The sequence below is a fragment of the Salmo trutta genome, chromosome 9 (assembly GCF_901001165.1).
Source record: "Salmo trutta chromosome 9, fSalTru1.1, whole genome shotgun sequence".
NCBI lineage: Eukaryota > Metazoa > Chordata > Actinopteri > Salmoniformes > Salmonidae > Salmo > Salmo trutta.
This window is the reverse complement of record NC_042965.1, coordinates 29,766,789-29,783,501: the sequence shown is the minus strand read 5'-3', so window position 1 is coordinate 29,783,501 and position 16,713 is coordinate 29,766,789. Positions and strand designations below refer to the sequence as shown.

Sequence of the window (16,713 nt, the reverse complement as noted above, 5' to 3'; positions counted from 1 at the left end):
TTTTCTATAGGATTGAAGTCAGGGCTTTGTGATGGCCACTCCAATACCTTTACTTTGTTGTCCTTAAGCCATTTTGCCACAACTTTGGAAGTGTGCTTGGGGTCATTGTCCATTTGGAAGACCCATTTGCTGCCAAGCTTTTACTTCCTGACTGAAGTCTTGAGATGTTGCTTCAATAAATCCACTTAATTTTCCTTTCTCATGATGCCATCTATTTTGTGAAGTGCACCAGTCCCTCCTGCAGCAAAGCACCTCCACAAAATGATGCTGCCACCCCCATGCTTCACGGTTGGGATGGTGTTCTTCGGCTTGCAAGCATCCCCCTTTTTCCTCCAAACATAACGATGGTCATTATAGCCAAACAGTTCCATTTTTGTTTCATCAGACCAGAGGACATTTCTCCAAATAGTTCAATCTTTGTCCCCATGTGCAGTTTCAAACTGTAGTCTGGCTTTTTTTATGGCGATTTTGGAGCAGTGGCTTCTTCCTTGCTGAGCGGCCTTTCAGGTTATGTCGATATAGGACTTGTTTTACTGTGGATATAGATACTTTTGTACCCGTTTCCTCCAGCATCTTCACAAGGTCCTTTGCTGTTGTTCTGAGATTGATTTGCACTCTTCGCACCAAAGTACGTTCATCTCTAGGAGACAGAACATGTCTCCTTCCTCAGCGGTATGACGGCTGCGTGGTCCCATGGTGTTTATACTTGTGTACTATTGTTTTGTAGAGATGAACGTGGTACCTTCAGGCGTTTGGAAATCGCTCCCAAGGATGAACCAGACTTGTGGAGGTCTACCATTTTTTTATGAGGTCTTGGCTGATTTCTTTTGATTTTCCCATGATGTCAAGCAAAGAGGCACTGAGTTTGAAGGTAGGCCTTGAAGTACATCCACAGGTACACCTCCAATTGACTCAAATGAAGTCAATTAGACTATCAGAAGCTCCTAAACCCATGACATAATTTTCCAGAATTTTTACAAGCTGTTTAAAGGCACAGTCAACTTTGTGTATGTAAACTTCTGACCCACTGGAACTGTGATACAATGAATTATAAGTGAAATAATCTGTAAACAATTGTTGGAAAAATTACTTGTGTCATGCACAACGATGTCCTAACCGACTTCACAAAACTATAGTTTGTTAACAAGACATTTTTGGAGTGGTTGAAAAATAAGTTTTAATGACTCCAACCTAAGTGTGTGTAAACTTCCGACTTCAGCTGTAGCTACAAATGAGCCATGGACTGAGGAGTCCTCTTTACGAGGAACAGACGTCTTAAAAATTGCACTTTAGTATTTATTAGCCATATAATTTTATACCTGTGATTTGTCATTGTCATTTGAGGGAGTGAGTGCACAGTATGTGATATATGCAATTTATTTTATACTACATTTGCTCTAGGCTGACTGTATATGCCTGACTTTTGCTGAATACTGTAAGCCAACAGTAAATAGCTTTTATCAATAGTAAATATTACTGAGGGAGACAGACATTGCTGACTAAAGTAAACACAAATATTAAATTCAGTGAGCGAGACCTTTTATCCTATGCATCTTTTCACAGCGTAGAACATTCTAAATTTTGCATAACCAACTGTGACTGAGAAATGACCATATACCATTACTTGAGGAATAGCATTTTCTGTAACATTTGTTGCCACTATTTTCTTCTCTCTGATTGTACAAGAGGTACCACCTGATTAACATTTCAAGCGTGAAAAAAATAAATGTAATTCTTTTTTGACATGACAGTCCTGCTTATGTAGAATTGTGATATTTATAAACAACATTTAGGGCTCAACATTTAAACACTGAAGAACCCAATGACATGCATCCACTCATTCAACCTGACATGTAGAGAAAATATTAGCAACATGTAGAATAACTTAGATCAAGGGAAACTAGAATTTAACAAGAGCATTGAAGTGAGAAACATCTGGCATACCATCGTAAAATCTGCAGAGCTAAAAACTCAGACAGCCAGGACAGGGAAACGCTTAGTATTTACATTTTATTTTTCAAGCGATTCATCTACATAGATTAAGATTCCATGGCCTCGCATGACAAGTACTGTACTTGACGAAAGGATTATTTTCATCCTTTTTACAGCTAAAGACTTTTGAATGACAAATACTTCTGCACATTCTGAGAAATATTTAGAAACTGACAAGAGGTCAGGAATACAGCCCTACTATAGGGCCTCTACTCCCTAGCTAACTTCACACCAGGGTCTCCACTCCCCCTAAGTCCTAGCTAACTTCACACCAAACCAACATTTTAAGCGGTTGAGAATGTGGGGAAAAACATTTTTAAAGAGCATCTTTTGACCATTTTCTGAACCCACAATAGAGTAGAGATGATTTTTTATTTTACTAACAAAAAGGGGCCGTAAATAAGCATCTAGGCAATGACAATTCAATGAACCTGACCCACATTGAGTTGAAACAGGCTCCAGGATCGCTCCATGACCACTGCTGAACACAAGAACAGGACATTCTGATGGCCATTCTCCCCCACCAGTCACACACAGGTGTTGGTGTTTGTTTAGGAAGTGGCATGGCACATTAAAAGCAACTCGTTTAAAGCTGTATATATTATAAAAGGGAAAATTCACATGAGAATAACAAATCTCAATGCTTTTCTTGAATGATTGAAGACAATAGAGTAACTACATGTGACGGATGGAGTGTCAGAGAAGCAGTTTTAGCCCCCCCAAAAATCTAGGGCTAAAACTCTAAGCACCGGTTCATTGAGTCACAAGTCTTAAAGAAGTCAATTATTAAAGGGTTCGGCGCAGGTGTTACAAAAGTGTCCAGTCCTCATTCCTGCCATGGAGGTGATAAAGACAAAAAGGTGTCAAGACCATAATACTCAGACACTCAATCAAATGAAGATAGAAGAAACATCAGGAATTACTTAGCTTTTTTACTGCATGATCAATGTATAGAGTCTGTAGTTGGTCCCCAACTTCGCACTACCACCGATACTGATAATTGTGTCAGTCCATGGGATACATGATAAAGAGAAAGGAAATACCCAAAACAATCTTCACAGCATCACTGAGAATGACTCAATGTACTATTCTTCGGGCTACAGCATTCCTCAAACTGCTAGCAACTAAAACATTTGATTGGAGCCGAGCTTTCCCTTCTGTTCATCACACTGGAGTCATCTAACACATATGCATCAAATCAACAGTAGATGGAGTCAAGAAACCCAAAAACATCCTTTCTGTAGTGTTGACCAGAGAGCAATATAAAATCAAATGAAGTGTCATTATTAGTAGTAGTATTATAACACAGAAATCTTATCTAAAACATAAAATGAACATGGAGTTTCAGTTCATTTTGGGACAATATGAGTGTTTTTCCCCATCTGCTCCATGGGAAATATTACCCCTCCATCTTGAGAAGAGGACACTGGTTGTTCTTCCTTGATATTAGGTTGGTATGCATGTTTCTTTACCATGAAGACTTCTTTCCCCATCCAGAAAAATCACTCTGCAGAACAGTTGGCCACTCTCAGCTCAATGTCCCAGAAAAGCAAACCAAATAGCAGTGCCACCACCAAGTCTTCTTGGAGATGTACCAATACATACTGTATGCCTATATCCCCTTTCAATCAGACTTTGGTTTTGCAGAAGATGATCTAAATATATTATATAAACCCCCCCCCCCAGCTGCTTACAGTTAAACACACTGGTAAAAATGTTGGTTGGTGACAGCCTGCAAGCAACACCAACTGTCAAAACACCATACAGAACACATAAAACCAGAGAAACTAACCACCATCCATTGACACGTCACATCAATAATCGTAGCAAACTAGAATCAATTCTTCCATACACAATTTTTTCCATACCATTCGGAAATTGTACATTCACATTTGTCATTTAGCAGATGCTCTTATCCCGAGCAACTTACAGGAGCAATTAGGGTTAAGTGCCTTGCTCAATGGCACAGATTTTTCACCTAGTTGGCTTGGGGATTCGAACCAGCGACCTTTCAGTGACTGGGCCAATGATCTTAAATCTCTAGGCTACCTGCAGCCCCAGGGCAGTTTCTCAAGGATTGACTAAAGGTTGTAAGATTAAACCCTGTTTACCCGAACTTTAAAATACAGGAGGAACATGTTGACCCAAACAATATCTAAACAGCATTCAGTGGTTTCATCAAACAATATCTAAACAGCATTCAGTGGTTTCATCAAACAATATCTAAACAGCATTCAGTGGTTTCATCAAACAATATCTAAACAGCATTCAGTGGTTTCATCAAACAATATCTAAACAGCATTCAGTGGTTTCATCAAAGAAATTGGACAAAAAAAACAGTTGGTGTTTTTACTGAACTTCCGATGGAGGTATAAAATAATCTTCTGCAATGGCGTCTCAAATCTAGCTCCCATAATTATTTTCTCTCCAGTTAATACACATCATATAATTTAAATATAAACGTATGAGAGCACACACACAACTTTTCCCTTGTGAAACACATAAAATAGAAAATTGAGTTGACTAAAAACAGATAATAAGGTCTCCTTCAATAGCTACCTCATTCATCAACTCAAATTTACAAAATTGTCTTCATGGTTTTTGCTCTGACATTTACCATTGTTATAAGAATGTCAGTATGCTTATACATTTGAACATCTTAGAAATGTACGATTTCATGAAATTGTAGCTATGACATATACCTAATATAATTAATTGAATAAACAAAATAAGTGTTTGTTTTATTCATATGGTTTTACTGCGTGATGGCTGAAACCATTCTCCCAGTGCTGTGCTGTCTTCTCTACCCACGTTCTGTGCCTGTCCAACTGTATAGGCCAGCTGGGGGCAGATTCTCAATGAGACAGAGAGAGAAAGAAAGATGAGAGAGAATGTGATAATGTGGGAAGGAGGGAGCGAGCGAGATAGAAGAGAGTTAAAGAGACAAAGATAGTTTGGGTGTATGAGACAGAGCCATGGCCTGGGGCTGGTGGGGATAAGAAGGGGTCTCTCTCCAGGTCTAGTCTGTGCCATTCTTGGGGGCATTTGGGTTGACTGACTGCTGGCCATCCTTGCGTGGGGGCATTCTCTCGTTGACTTTGTCCAGGCTCTGTGCCTCTGCAAAGTCCTTGATCTTCCTTGTGGGAGAGAAGCCTTGAATGGCTAGAAGGAAGAAATGAAAGACAGAGGGACAATTAGAAATCAAAGGAAACAATGCTTTGAATAATTAAACATTTAGTTGGTGAAAAATAGTTAGCCATTATACTGAACAAAAATATAAAAACTGGGAATACAGATATTCATCTGTCAGTCACAGATACCTTTTAATTATTAAAAAATGTAAAAAATATATTAAAAAAAAATAGGCCTCAGGATCTTGTCATGGTATTTTTGTGCATTCAAATTGCCATTGATAAAATGCAATTGTGCCCGTAGCCTACACCTGCCCATACCATAACCCTACCACATACACAGCACTCTGTTCACAACGTTGACATCAGCAAACCGTTCACACACTCAACGCCATACATGTGGTCTGGGGTTGTGAGGCCGCTATTGTCCCCAGCACAAGGTGAACCTGTGTAATGATTACACTGTTCAATCAGCTTCTTGATATGCCACACCTGTCAGGTGGATGGATTAGATTGGCAAAGGAGAAATGCTCACTAACAGGGAAGTAAACAAATTTGTGCACAACATGAGAAATAAGCTTTTTGTGCATATGTAACATTTTGGGGATCTTTTATTTCAGCTCATGAAACATGGGACCAACAGTTTACATGTTGCGTTTATATTTTTGTTCAGTGTATTTGATGGATCTGCTATAAGGAATTATAGGTAAAACCTGCAAAATGAAACCATTTACAGCTTTTTTGTGCAGATTCACAGTTTTGCCTTGATTCGGTCAAATTGTATGCCCTTAGTGAATTCCAGGTTATTTTGTTACCAAATGCAGGTAATAGCTGACAGACTGAAAACAGTGCAGACATACATTGAATACACAGAAACACAGCAAGTTGTATGTACAGAAAAATTGCACGGTTGGAAAAACCACTGAACAAGCTACAACACCTCACAGTGAATGTGGGACTTACTGTAACATTCCAAGTGCCAAGGAGAAACCACAAAGAAAACATGGGCAAAGCAGAGATGTACAGTAAGTAACTATTCCATTTTTTCCATAATGTTTCAAAAAATGTGAATATTTAGAATAACAGGAAAATAACACCGTAAAATGGTAGTTTTGGAGTTGATGTTATGATCATGTGATCTACAACACTGCACTCAGAAATAGGCACTCTTGCACAACCAGAGATCTGCAGGTTTAACTAACAGCTGAAGTGCCAAACACCTTAATACCTCTTAACATCAGTGAGAAATTAATCACTGCAAGGAAAGGCAAACAGTGGTACATAAAACCCTATAAAACATGCTCTGATAAACATATCAATATCATTGGACAGAAACCAAACTACCTATACTACTTCAAAATGTGCATGCGGTCAAGGAGAGTATCTGAGTGCTAAGATAGTAACATGTCAACATGAGCAGACAGTGACAGAGTAGCAACAGCCAAGCAGCATAACAGGATTAGACTGAAAATATCCCTGGATAACCAGGAGGAGGTATGTTCTATCTCCATTAGTGATGTTGGGGGGGCTATCAGGCTTTGCTCAGGGACCAGCTGCCTGGACCAATGGAAAGAAAACCAGCAACCTCAGCTCTCACCCATGTGGCCTCTGCCTACAGTTTGTGTACAAGTCACTGCTAGGCCTAATGTCTGACTCTCTGTATCTGTGAGTCCAGTATATCTGTAGTCTATCTGAAGACTGTTTAGGCTTTGCCTTTATGTTATCATGGTCCAGATCTTGCAATGCCCCTAGGACTTAGGAATAATGTAACTGTCTGGTACATGTTGAGGTTCAAGCTAAAGTCTTTCCTGCCAAATGAAGAGCCCACTGCTTGGGCATTTGAGACCTATTATGTACACTACATTACCATGAGTATGTGGACACCTGCTCGTCGAACAAGTTCTTCCACACCTATCTCAAACTATTTCTGTATGGAAATTGCTTTGTGTATGGGGGCACTGTCATGCTGAAACAGGAAAGGGGGTTCCCCAAACTGTTGCCACAAAGTTGGAAGCACAGAATCGTCTAGAAAGTCATACGCTGTAGCTTTAATATTTCCCTTCACTGGAACTAAGAAGCTAGCCCAAATCATGAAAAACAGCCCCAGACCATTATTCCTCCTCCACCAAACTTTACAGTTAGCACAGGATTCTTCCGTCGGACTACCAGATGGTGAAGCGTGATTCATCACTCCAGAGAACGAGTTTCCACTGCTCCAGAGTCCAATGGTGGTGAGCTCTACACCACTCCAGCCGAAACTTGGCATTACGCATGGTGATCTTAAGCTTGTGTGCAGCTGCTCAGCCACGGAAACCCATTTCATGAACCTCTCAACGTACATTTATTGTGCTGTTGTTGTTTCCAGAGGCAAGTTTTGAACTCGATAGTGAGTGTTGCAACAGAGGACAGGTGATTTTTACATGCTATGCACTTCAGCACTCTGTTGTCTCGTTCTGTGAGTTTGTGCTGCCTACCACTTCGCGGCTGAGCCGTTGCTGCGCCTAGACTTTTCCACTTCACAATAACAGCCCATACAGTTGACCGGGCAGCTCTAGCAGGGCAGAAATTTTACAAACTGACTTGTTGGAAAGGTGGCATCCAATGACGTTGCAAGTCACTGAGCTCATCAGTACGTGCCATTCTACTGCCAATGTTTGTCTATGGAGATCACATGGCTGTGTGCGTAATTTTATACACCCGTCAGCAACGGGTGTGGCTGAAATAGCCGAATCCACAAGTTTGAAGGGGTGTCCACATACTTTGTCTTGCCTATGCATGTATGCATGTATGTATGTGAACCCTTTGGAATTACCTGGATTTCTGCATAAATTGGTCATCAAATTTGATCTGATCTTCATCTAAGTCACAACAATAGACAGTGTGCTTAAACTAAGAACACTGAAATGTATTTTTCTTGTCGTCTATATGGAATACATTATTTAAACATTCAGTGTAGGTTGGAAAAAGTATGTGAACCCCTCGGCTAATGACTTCTCTGAAAGCTAATTGGCTTCAGGAGTCAGCAAACCTGGAGTCCAATCAATGACACAAGATTGGAGATGTTGGTTAGAGCTGTCTTGCCCTATATAAAAAAAAAAAGAACTCACCAAATTTGAGTTTGCTATTCACAAGAAGTATTGCCTGACGTGAACCATGCCTCGAACAAAAGAGATCTCAGAAGACCTAAGATTAAGAATTGTTGACTTGCATAAAGCTGGAAAGGGTTACAAAAAAGTATCTCTAAAAGCCCTGATGTTCATCAGTCCACGGTAAGACAAAGTGTCTATAAATTGAGAAAGGTGAGCACCATTGCTACTTTCCCTAGGAGTGGCCATCCTGCAAAGATGACTGCAAGAGCACAGCGCAGAATGCTCAATGAGGTTAAGAAGAATCCCAGAATGTCAGCTAAAGACTTACATAAATAGTCCACGATACATAAAACACTAAAACAAGAATGGTGTTCATGGGAGGACACCATGGAAGAAGCCACTGCTGTCCCAAAAAAACATTGCTGCTAGTCTGAAGTTTGCAAAGTGCACCTGGACATCTACAGCGCTACTGGCAAAATATTCTGTGGACAGATGACACTACAGTTGAGTTGTTTGGAAGGAACATACAACACTATGTGTGGAGGAAAAAAGGCACAGCACACCAACATCAAAACTTCATCCCAACTGTAAAGTATGGTGGAGGGAGCATCATGGCCAGCTTGCTATCATCGACGGAAAAATGAATTCCCAAGTTTATCAAGATTTTTTGCAGGAGAATGGTAGGCCATCTGTCCGCCAATTGAAGCTCAGATGTTGGGTGATGCAACAGGACAACGACCCAAAACACAGAAATAAATCAACAACAGAATAGCTTCAACAGAAGAAAATACACCTTCTGGAGTGGCCCAGTCAGTCCTGACCTCAACCCAATTGAGATGCTGTGGCATGACCTCAAGAGAGCAGTTCGCACCAGACATGCCATATATTGTTGAACTGAAACAGTTTCGTACAGAGGAATGGTCCAAAATTCCTCCTGACTGTTGTGCAGGTCTGATCCGCAACTACAGAAAATGTTGAGGTTATTGCTGCCAAAGCAGTTACTAAATCCAATGGTTCACATACATTTTCCACCCTGCACTGTAAATGTTTACACGGTGTGTTCAATAAAGACATGAAAACGTATAATTGTTTGTGTCATTAGTTTAAGCAAAATGTGTTTGTCTATTGTTGTGACCTAGATGAAGATCAGATCAAATTTTATGAACAATTTATCCAGCAATCCAGGTATTTCTAAAGGGTTCACATACTTTTTCTTGCCACTAAAATATACAAATATACATACATACAGTTGAAGTCGGAAGTTTACATACACTTAGGTTAGTCATTAAAACTCATTTTTCAACCACTCCACACATTTGTTAACAAACTATAGTTTTGGCAAGTCAGTTAGGAAATCTACTTCATGCATGAGAAGTAATTTTTCCAAAAATTGTTTAGACAGATTTAATTTATAATTCACTGTATCACAATTCCAGTGGGTCAGACGTTTACATACACTAATTTGGCTGTGCCTTTAAACAGCTTGGAAAATTGGCTTTAGAAGCTTCTGATAGGCTAATTGACATAATTTGAGTTAATTGGAGGTGTACCTGTGGATGTAGTGCCTCTTTGCTTGACAGCATGGGAAAATCAAAAGAAATCAGCCAAGACCTCAGAAAAAAAAAATGGTAGACCTCCAAAAGTCTAGCTCATCCTTGGGAGAAATTTCCAAATGCCTGAAGGTACCACGTTCATCTGTACAAACAATAGTACGCACGTATAAATACCATGGGTTTCACGCAGACGTCATACTGCTTAGGAAGGAGATGAACGTACTTTGGTGCGAAGAGTGCAAATCAATTCCAGAACAACAGCAAAGGACCTTGTGAAGATGCTGGAGGAAACAGATACAAAAGTATCTATATCCACAGTAAAACAAGTCCTATATTGATATAACCTGAAAGGCCGCTCAGCAAGGAAAAAGCCACTGCTCCAAAACCGCCATAAAAAAGCCAGACTACAGTTTGCAACTGCACATGGGGACAAAAACCATACTTTTTTGGAGAAATGTCCTCTGGTCTGATGAAACAAAAATATAACTGTTTGGCCATAACGACCATCGTTATGTTTGGAGGAAATAGGGAGAGGCTTGCAAGCCAAACAAAACCATCCCAACCGTGAAGCACGGGGGTGGCAGCATCATGTTGTGGGGGTGCTTTGCTGCAGGAGGGACTGGTGCACTTCACAAACTTGGATGGAAAATTGTGTGGATATATTGAAGCAACATCTCAAGACATCAGTCAGGAAGTTAAAGCTTGGTCGCAAATGGGTCTTCCAAATGTACAATGACCCCAAGCATACTTCCAAAGTTGTGGCAAAATGGTTTAAGGACAATAAAGCCAAGGTATCACAAAGCCCTGACCTCAATCCTATAGAAAATGTGTGGGCAGAACTGAAAAAGTATGTGCGAGCAAGGAGGCCTACAAACCTGACTCAGTTACACCAGCTCTGTCAGGTGGAATGGGCCAAAATTCACCCAACTTATTGTAGGAAGCTTGTGGAAGGCTACCTGAAACGTTTGACCCAAGTTAAACAATTTAAAAGGCAATGCTACCAAATAATAATTGAGTGTATGTAAACTTCTGACCCAATGGGAATGTGGTGAAAGAAATAAAAGCTGAAAATTAATTCTCTCTAGTATTATTCTGACATTTCATTCTTAAAATAAAGTGGTGATCCTAACTGACCTAAGACAGGGAATTTTTACTAGGATTAAATGTCAGGAATTGTGAAAAACGGAGTTTAAATGTATTTGGCTAAGATGTATGTAAACTTCCGACTTCAACTGTGTACACACACAGAGTAGTTGCAGGCACTGGTAATGCAAGAGTAGTTGCAGGCACTGGTAATGCAAGAGCAGCCATTTTGCAAAGTGAAGTACATCAATCCATGACAAAGCATTTCATGAACCACACACACAGTGAACGTACAACAAGAATAACAAAAAAACATTTCAAAAGTGACAAAAACAGGAGTGCATAGAACATTTAAGGCAGGCCCCATTTGAAAAGGTTAAAAGTTACACAACAAGGACAAGACACTGAGGGAGGGATCCGGGGACCACTTGCGTACCTTTGGCCTCCGCGGCCTCAGCGGCAGCTATGTCAATGTGAGTAGTGGTGAGAAGGAGAAAAGTAAGTCATCAATGCAGAGACCAAATAACATCAATCACAGAACAGAACAGACAGAGCCAACCAACCAGGAAAACAGGTTATACATGCTTCTAAAGACTCCTTCCAGAGCAACAGTACCATTCAAATACACCTCAAACCGTTTTTAGTGTGATGAGAGAGAGTCTGCCTCCCTAATGACAATTTATTATTTTAGGATTAGGAGCACCCACAAGGCTCTGGTCAACAGTAGGCCACTATAGGGAACAAGGTGTCATTTAGGCTCTGGTCAACAGTAGGCCACTATAGGGAACAGGGTGTCATTTAGGCTCTGGTCAACAGTAGGCCACTATAGGGAACAGGGTGTCATTTAGGCTCTGGTCAACAGTAGGCCACTATAGGGAACAGGGTGTCATTTAGGACAGTACCAGAGTGAGAGCGGCCTGCACGCACACAAGTGTCTTTTTTTGGGTTATTCTGGATCTTGTTATGGGAACATAATCAAATGACGAAGTCTGCTGGGAGGAGAAGGGAACGGATCTCCTTGCTACATTTCTCTTAATGAAGTGTGTTTAGGCTCAGTTCTCAAAGGAACACGTGTGATGACAGATGACAACTGTGGCGAGATGACAGCTTTAATCTTTCTATTCAACTTGTTCTTAATGAGGTGCTCTGTTACTAGTGTCACTGAATAACACATGGTGAAAGACACAGGGTGCGTCCCAATTACTAATAGGGGTCTGGCCATAAATAGTGCACTTGATTGTGAATAGGATGGCATTTGGGACACAGCCTGAGCCAGACAATGGCATTCTGGTAAAGGTCACATCATGTGGTTTCTCTCTGAGTGCGCACAGCTTTGTGGTGACGTTCAGTACACCTCCGCCTCACCTGGGAGACCAGTCCCCCTCTCCTTCCTGCTGACAGGCCTGGTGTGTGTGTGTATTTCCCCCACTGGCTGGGCTGGTTGACCTTTAGATCAGGGCTACGGCCACTTCAGTGACAGGCGGCTCTGAGCCGACCCCCCGGACACCCGCCCATAGTCCCCCCTCTACCCCACGGGAACGGCTGGCTTGATACAGAGCCCCAGACAGACGAAGGTTGTGTCCCAAATCACAACATCTTCCCTTTATAGTGACCAGTGAGGCCCATAGTAGCCCAGTGAGCTAGAGGAGTGAGGGCAGCAATCTAACAGGATGTTCATCTAATGTATATTAACAGAGGCCAGGTGTAGGCTTCAGCGACGGTTTCCACATCTCCACTGCATCATGGAAAAAGGAAAGCAGAAGAGCCGGGTCTAATATGTTTTTTTCCCCAAAGTGAACTTATTCATGTCAAAATGCAAAACATTAAGCGTACATCCTTCAGTTTACTGTGGCTGGGGTAAGGCTGTGTCGTTAGTGCAGGTAGAAACGGCATGGGACCCCAGGGCCCTCTGAGGGTAGGGCATGGGGAACGGGTGGAGCTGGGGGTACAAGAGAGAGAGGACAGAGACAGCAGGGTGATGGTAGACAGGGGAGGATGAGGGATGGTGAAAGGAACACTTACCAGTCTGCAAGGTCTGTTTGCCGCCTGATAACACTCCTAGAGGCAGCGACCCAGTCGGGGTCAGTCCTTTGAGTGTCAGCACACTCTCACTCTCCTCCCTGAAGAGCGAGAGAGAAAGAGGAGAGAAAGGAGAAGAGACACCTTAGATATCTAACAAAGAAACTACATACGTTAAAACACTCCTCTGTAGCATCCAATGACATCCCTGTATATGGGCCACTAATAGGCCTACATATACATTTACATTTTAGTCATTTAGCAGACGCTCTCATCCAGAGCGACTTACAGTAGTGAATGCATACATTTCATTTCTAAACATATATATATTTTTTCTGTGCTGGCCCCCCGTGGGTGTTTGCAAGCCCACAACCCTGGCGTTGCAAACACCATGCTCTACCAACTGAGCTACAGGGAAGGCTATATAGAAACAGTAATAGACCTACATATAGAACATGTGTGAATTCTAGGATCTCTGTGCTGATCGGCATCTCCCTTTCCCCATTGCATTTGTGTGGCAGGCTAAGGTCATTACATAGCCTCAGCACGGTGCTGAGTGTTGTGACTCACTGTTGCCTGCTCATTAAACCTCCGAGAAGCAGAACTGTGTTTTCAAACATTACTTCATTATGCACTCAACTGACTTCAGTCATGTCATGAACTAGACTCAAGTCTGAACTAAAAATAGACTTCAGTCTACTCCCAACCTCAAGGTCTTGAGTCTTTGGGTGCGTCTGAAGTGGCAACCTATTCCCTAAAGTGTACTACTTATAGCCAAAGCCCTAGGGCCCTGGTCAAAACTAGTGCACTATACAGGGAAGAGGGTGCAATTCGGGACACAATATATGCTGTCTGGTGTGATGCTGACAGAGAGAACGTCTCACCTGAGAACAGAGAAGACTCTGGCCATCTTCCCGATGGCTCGGATCTTATTCCGGATCACCTCTTTGCGTACCGCTGGGATTCCACCATCTTCTCATAAAATACAAGAAAAAAAAAATATGCTAAGCAATGTTGGAGATTTCATATGGCATTGTAATGGTTTCTACCATTTGACATACGCTGAGTCTACAAAACAACACATTAGTCCATGCCCCGACGATTTGAGGCTGTTCTAAGGGCAAAAGAGGATGCAACACAATATTAGGAAGGTGTTCTTAATGTTTTGTACACTCAGTGTAGTCTGACATTATCATAGGGAAGAGGAAAGGACAGTGGGGAAAATTAAGGGAGCCAAAGGAAGAAATGGAGTGGAGAAGACAAAATGGGGAGGGGAGAGGAGAAAAGTAGAGCTCTGTCAGATCTCCAGCGAGTCCTGAGATCTCCGAGCTGAACTCCAGGCACGAGAGACTGTTTCTGACGTGCTTCTACATCTGCATTGCTTGCTGTTTTAGGCTGGGTTTATGTATAGCACGTTGACATTGGCTGATGTAAAAAGGGGTTTATGAATACATTTGATTGATAAAACCAGCTACCAGCTTTACTTAGCACTCCAGCGATAACATGGAGGTGTGTGTGTGTGTGTGTGTGTGTGTGTGTGTGTGTGTGTATGGGCCTCTGTCAAAGAGATGGCGTTGAAGTGCCTCTTTAAAAACAGAAGGGCAGCTTTGCTTTTAATTTTATGATAGGTCTGATCACCGACAATGACTAAACAGCCTATAGGGAGGAGTTCTGAGACCTGGCCGTGTGGTGCCAGGACAACAACAACCTCTCCCTCAACATGATCAAGATAAAGGAGATGATTGTGGACTACAGGAATGAGAGGACCAAGCACGCCCCCATTCTCATCGAAGGGGCTACAGTGGAGCAGGTTGAGAACGCCAAGTTCCTTGGTGTCCACATCACCAACATGGTCCAAGCACACCAAGACAGTCGTGAAGAGGGCACGACAAAACCAATTCCCCTTCAGGAGACTGAAAAGATTTGGCATGGGTCCTCAGATCTTCAAAAAGGTTCTACAGCTGCACCACCGAGAGCATCCTGACTGGTTGCATCACTGCCTGGTATGGCAACTGCTCGGACTCCGACTGCAAGGCACTACAGAGGGTAGGGGCCAAGCTTCCTGCCATCCAGGACCTCTGTACCAGATAGTGTCAGAGGAAGGCCCTAAAAACTGAAAGACTCCAGCTACCCTAGTCAGACTGTTCTCTCTGCTACCGAACAGCAAGCGGTACCGGAGTGCCAAGTTTAGGTCCAAGAGGCTTCTAAACAGCTTCTACCCCCAAGCCATAAGATTCCTGAACACCTAATCAAATGGCCCCCCTCCCCCTTTACACCGCTGCTACTCTCTGTTGTGATCATCTATGCATAGTTACTTTAATAACTCTACCTACAGTTGAAGTCGGAAGTTTACATACACCTTAGCCAAATACATTAAACTCAGTTTTTCACAATTCCTGTCATTTAATCGTTGTAAAAATTCCCTGTCTTAGGATCGCCACTTTATTGTAAGAATGTGAAATGTCAGAATAATAGTAGAGAATGATTTATTTCAGCTTTTATTTCTTTCATCACATTCCCAGTGGGTCAGAAGTTTGCATAAGCTCAATTAGTATTTGGTAGCATTGCCTTTCAATTGTTTAACTTGGGTCAAACGTTTCGGGTAGTCTTCCACAAGCTTCCCACAATAAATTGGGTGAATTTTGGCCCATTCCTCCTGACAGACCTGGTGCACCTGAGTCAGGTTTGTAGGCCTCCTTGCTCACACACGCTTTTTCAGTTGTGCCCACAAATTTTCTATAGGACTGAGGTCAGGGCTTTGTGATGGCAACTCCAATACCTTGACATTGTTGTCCTTAAGCCATTTTGCAACAACTTTGGAAGTATGCTTGGGGTCATTGTCCATTTGGAAGACCCATTTGTGACCAAGCTTTAACTTCCTGACTGATGTCTTGAGATGTTGCTTCAATATATCCACATAATTTTTCATCCTCATGATGCCATCTATTTTGTGAAGTGCACCAGTCCCTCGTGCAGCAAAGCACCCCCACAACATGATGCTACCACCCCCGTGCTTCACGTTTGGGATGGTGTTCTTCGGCTTGCAAAGAGGCACTGAGTTTGAAGGTAGGCCTTGAAATACATCCACAGGTACACCTCCAAATGACTCAAATGATGTCAATTAGCCTATCAGAAGCTTCTAAAGCCATGACATCATTTTCTGGAATTTTCCAAGCTGTTTAAAGGCACAGTCAACGTAGTGTATGTAAACTTCTGACCCGCTGGAATTGTGATACAGTGAATTATAAGTGAAATAACCTGTCTGTAAACAATTGTTGGAAAAATGACTTGTGTCATGCACAGAGTAGATGTCCTAACCGACTTGCCAAAACTATAATCTGTTAACAAGAAATTTGTGGAGTGGTTGAAAAACGAGTTTATGACTCCAACCTAAGTGTATGTAAACTTCTGACTTCAACTGTACATATTACCTCAACTAACCGGTGCCCCCACACATTGTACCGGTACCCCCCTGTATATCTGTATCTAGTCCTACACCTGTTGTATTCAGCGCATGTGACTAATAAAATTTGATATCCAAGGTGTGCGTTTTGTAACCTGTGGACCAGCGAGGGTGAAATCCTGGCTGTGCCTCTTACCTTCACACAGGTCGTCTCCTTCCGACATGAGTTCATCATCAGAGCAGATGTTCAGCACGTTCACCAGCATCTCTGTTACTGTTGGGAGGGGAGAGGCGGCAGCACCACAGCTCAGGTTAGCACCACCACCAAAACACTCTTTGCTGCATTTTTTTGGGGTGCAGACCTATTACACTAGAATGTGCCAATGCTCCTTTCTGGCATTATACTCCGCATTCTTAAATCTAAAACACTGAGTTTGGACGGG

The 16,713-nt window shown here is 42.1% G+C and overlaps 1 protein-coding gene across 2 annotated transcripts in view; it reads right to left on the bottom strand.

The window, feature by feature from the left end:
- Window positions 1-1,991: 1,991 nt before the first annotated feature.
- ppp3cca (protein phosphatase 3, catalytic subunit, gamma isozyme, a) overlaps window positions 1,992-16,713 on the bottom strand; it is a 44,034-nt gene continuing 29,312 nt past the window's right edge. Inside the window, exons 10-14 of one of the 2 annotated variants that reach the window (XM_029763403.1) lie at window positions 16,467-16,544; window positions 13,752-13,839; window positions 12,871-12,968; window positions 11,285-11,311; window positions 1,992-5,154 (exon numbers count right to left, since the gene is read on the bottom strand). In XM_029763403.1, the coding sequence (XP_029619263.1) occupies window positions 5,012-5,154; window positions 11,285-11,311; window positions 12,871-12,968; window positions 13,752-13,839; window positions 16,467-16,544 (434 nt within the window). In that variant the 3' untranslated portion in view covers window positions 1,992-5,011. The remainder of the gene's footprint in view (window positions 5,155-11,284; window positions 11,312-12,870; window positions 12,969-13,751; window positions 13,840-16,466; window positions 16,545-16,713) is intronic. The other variant, XM_029763404.1, reaches the window with a different exon arrangement.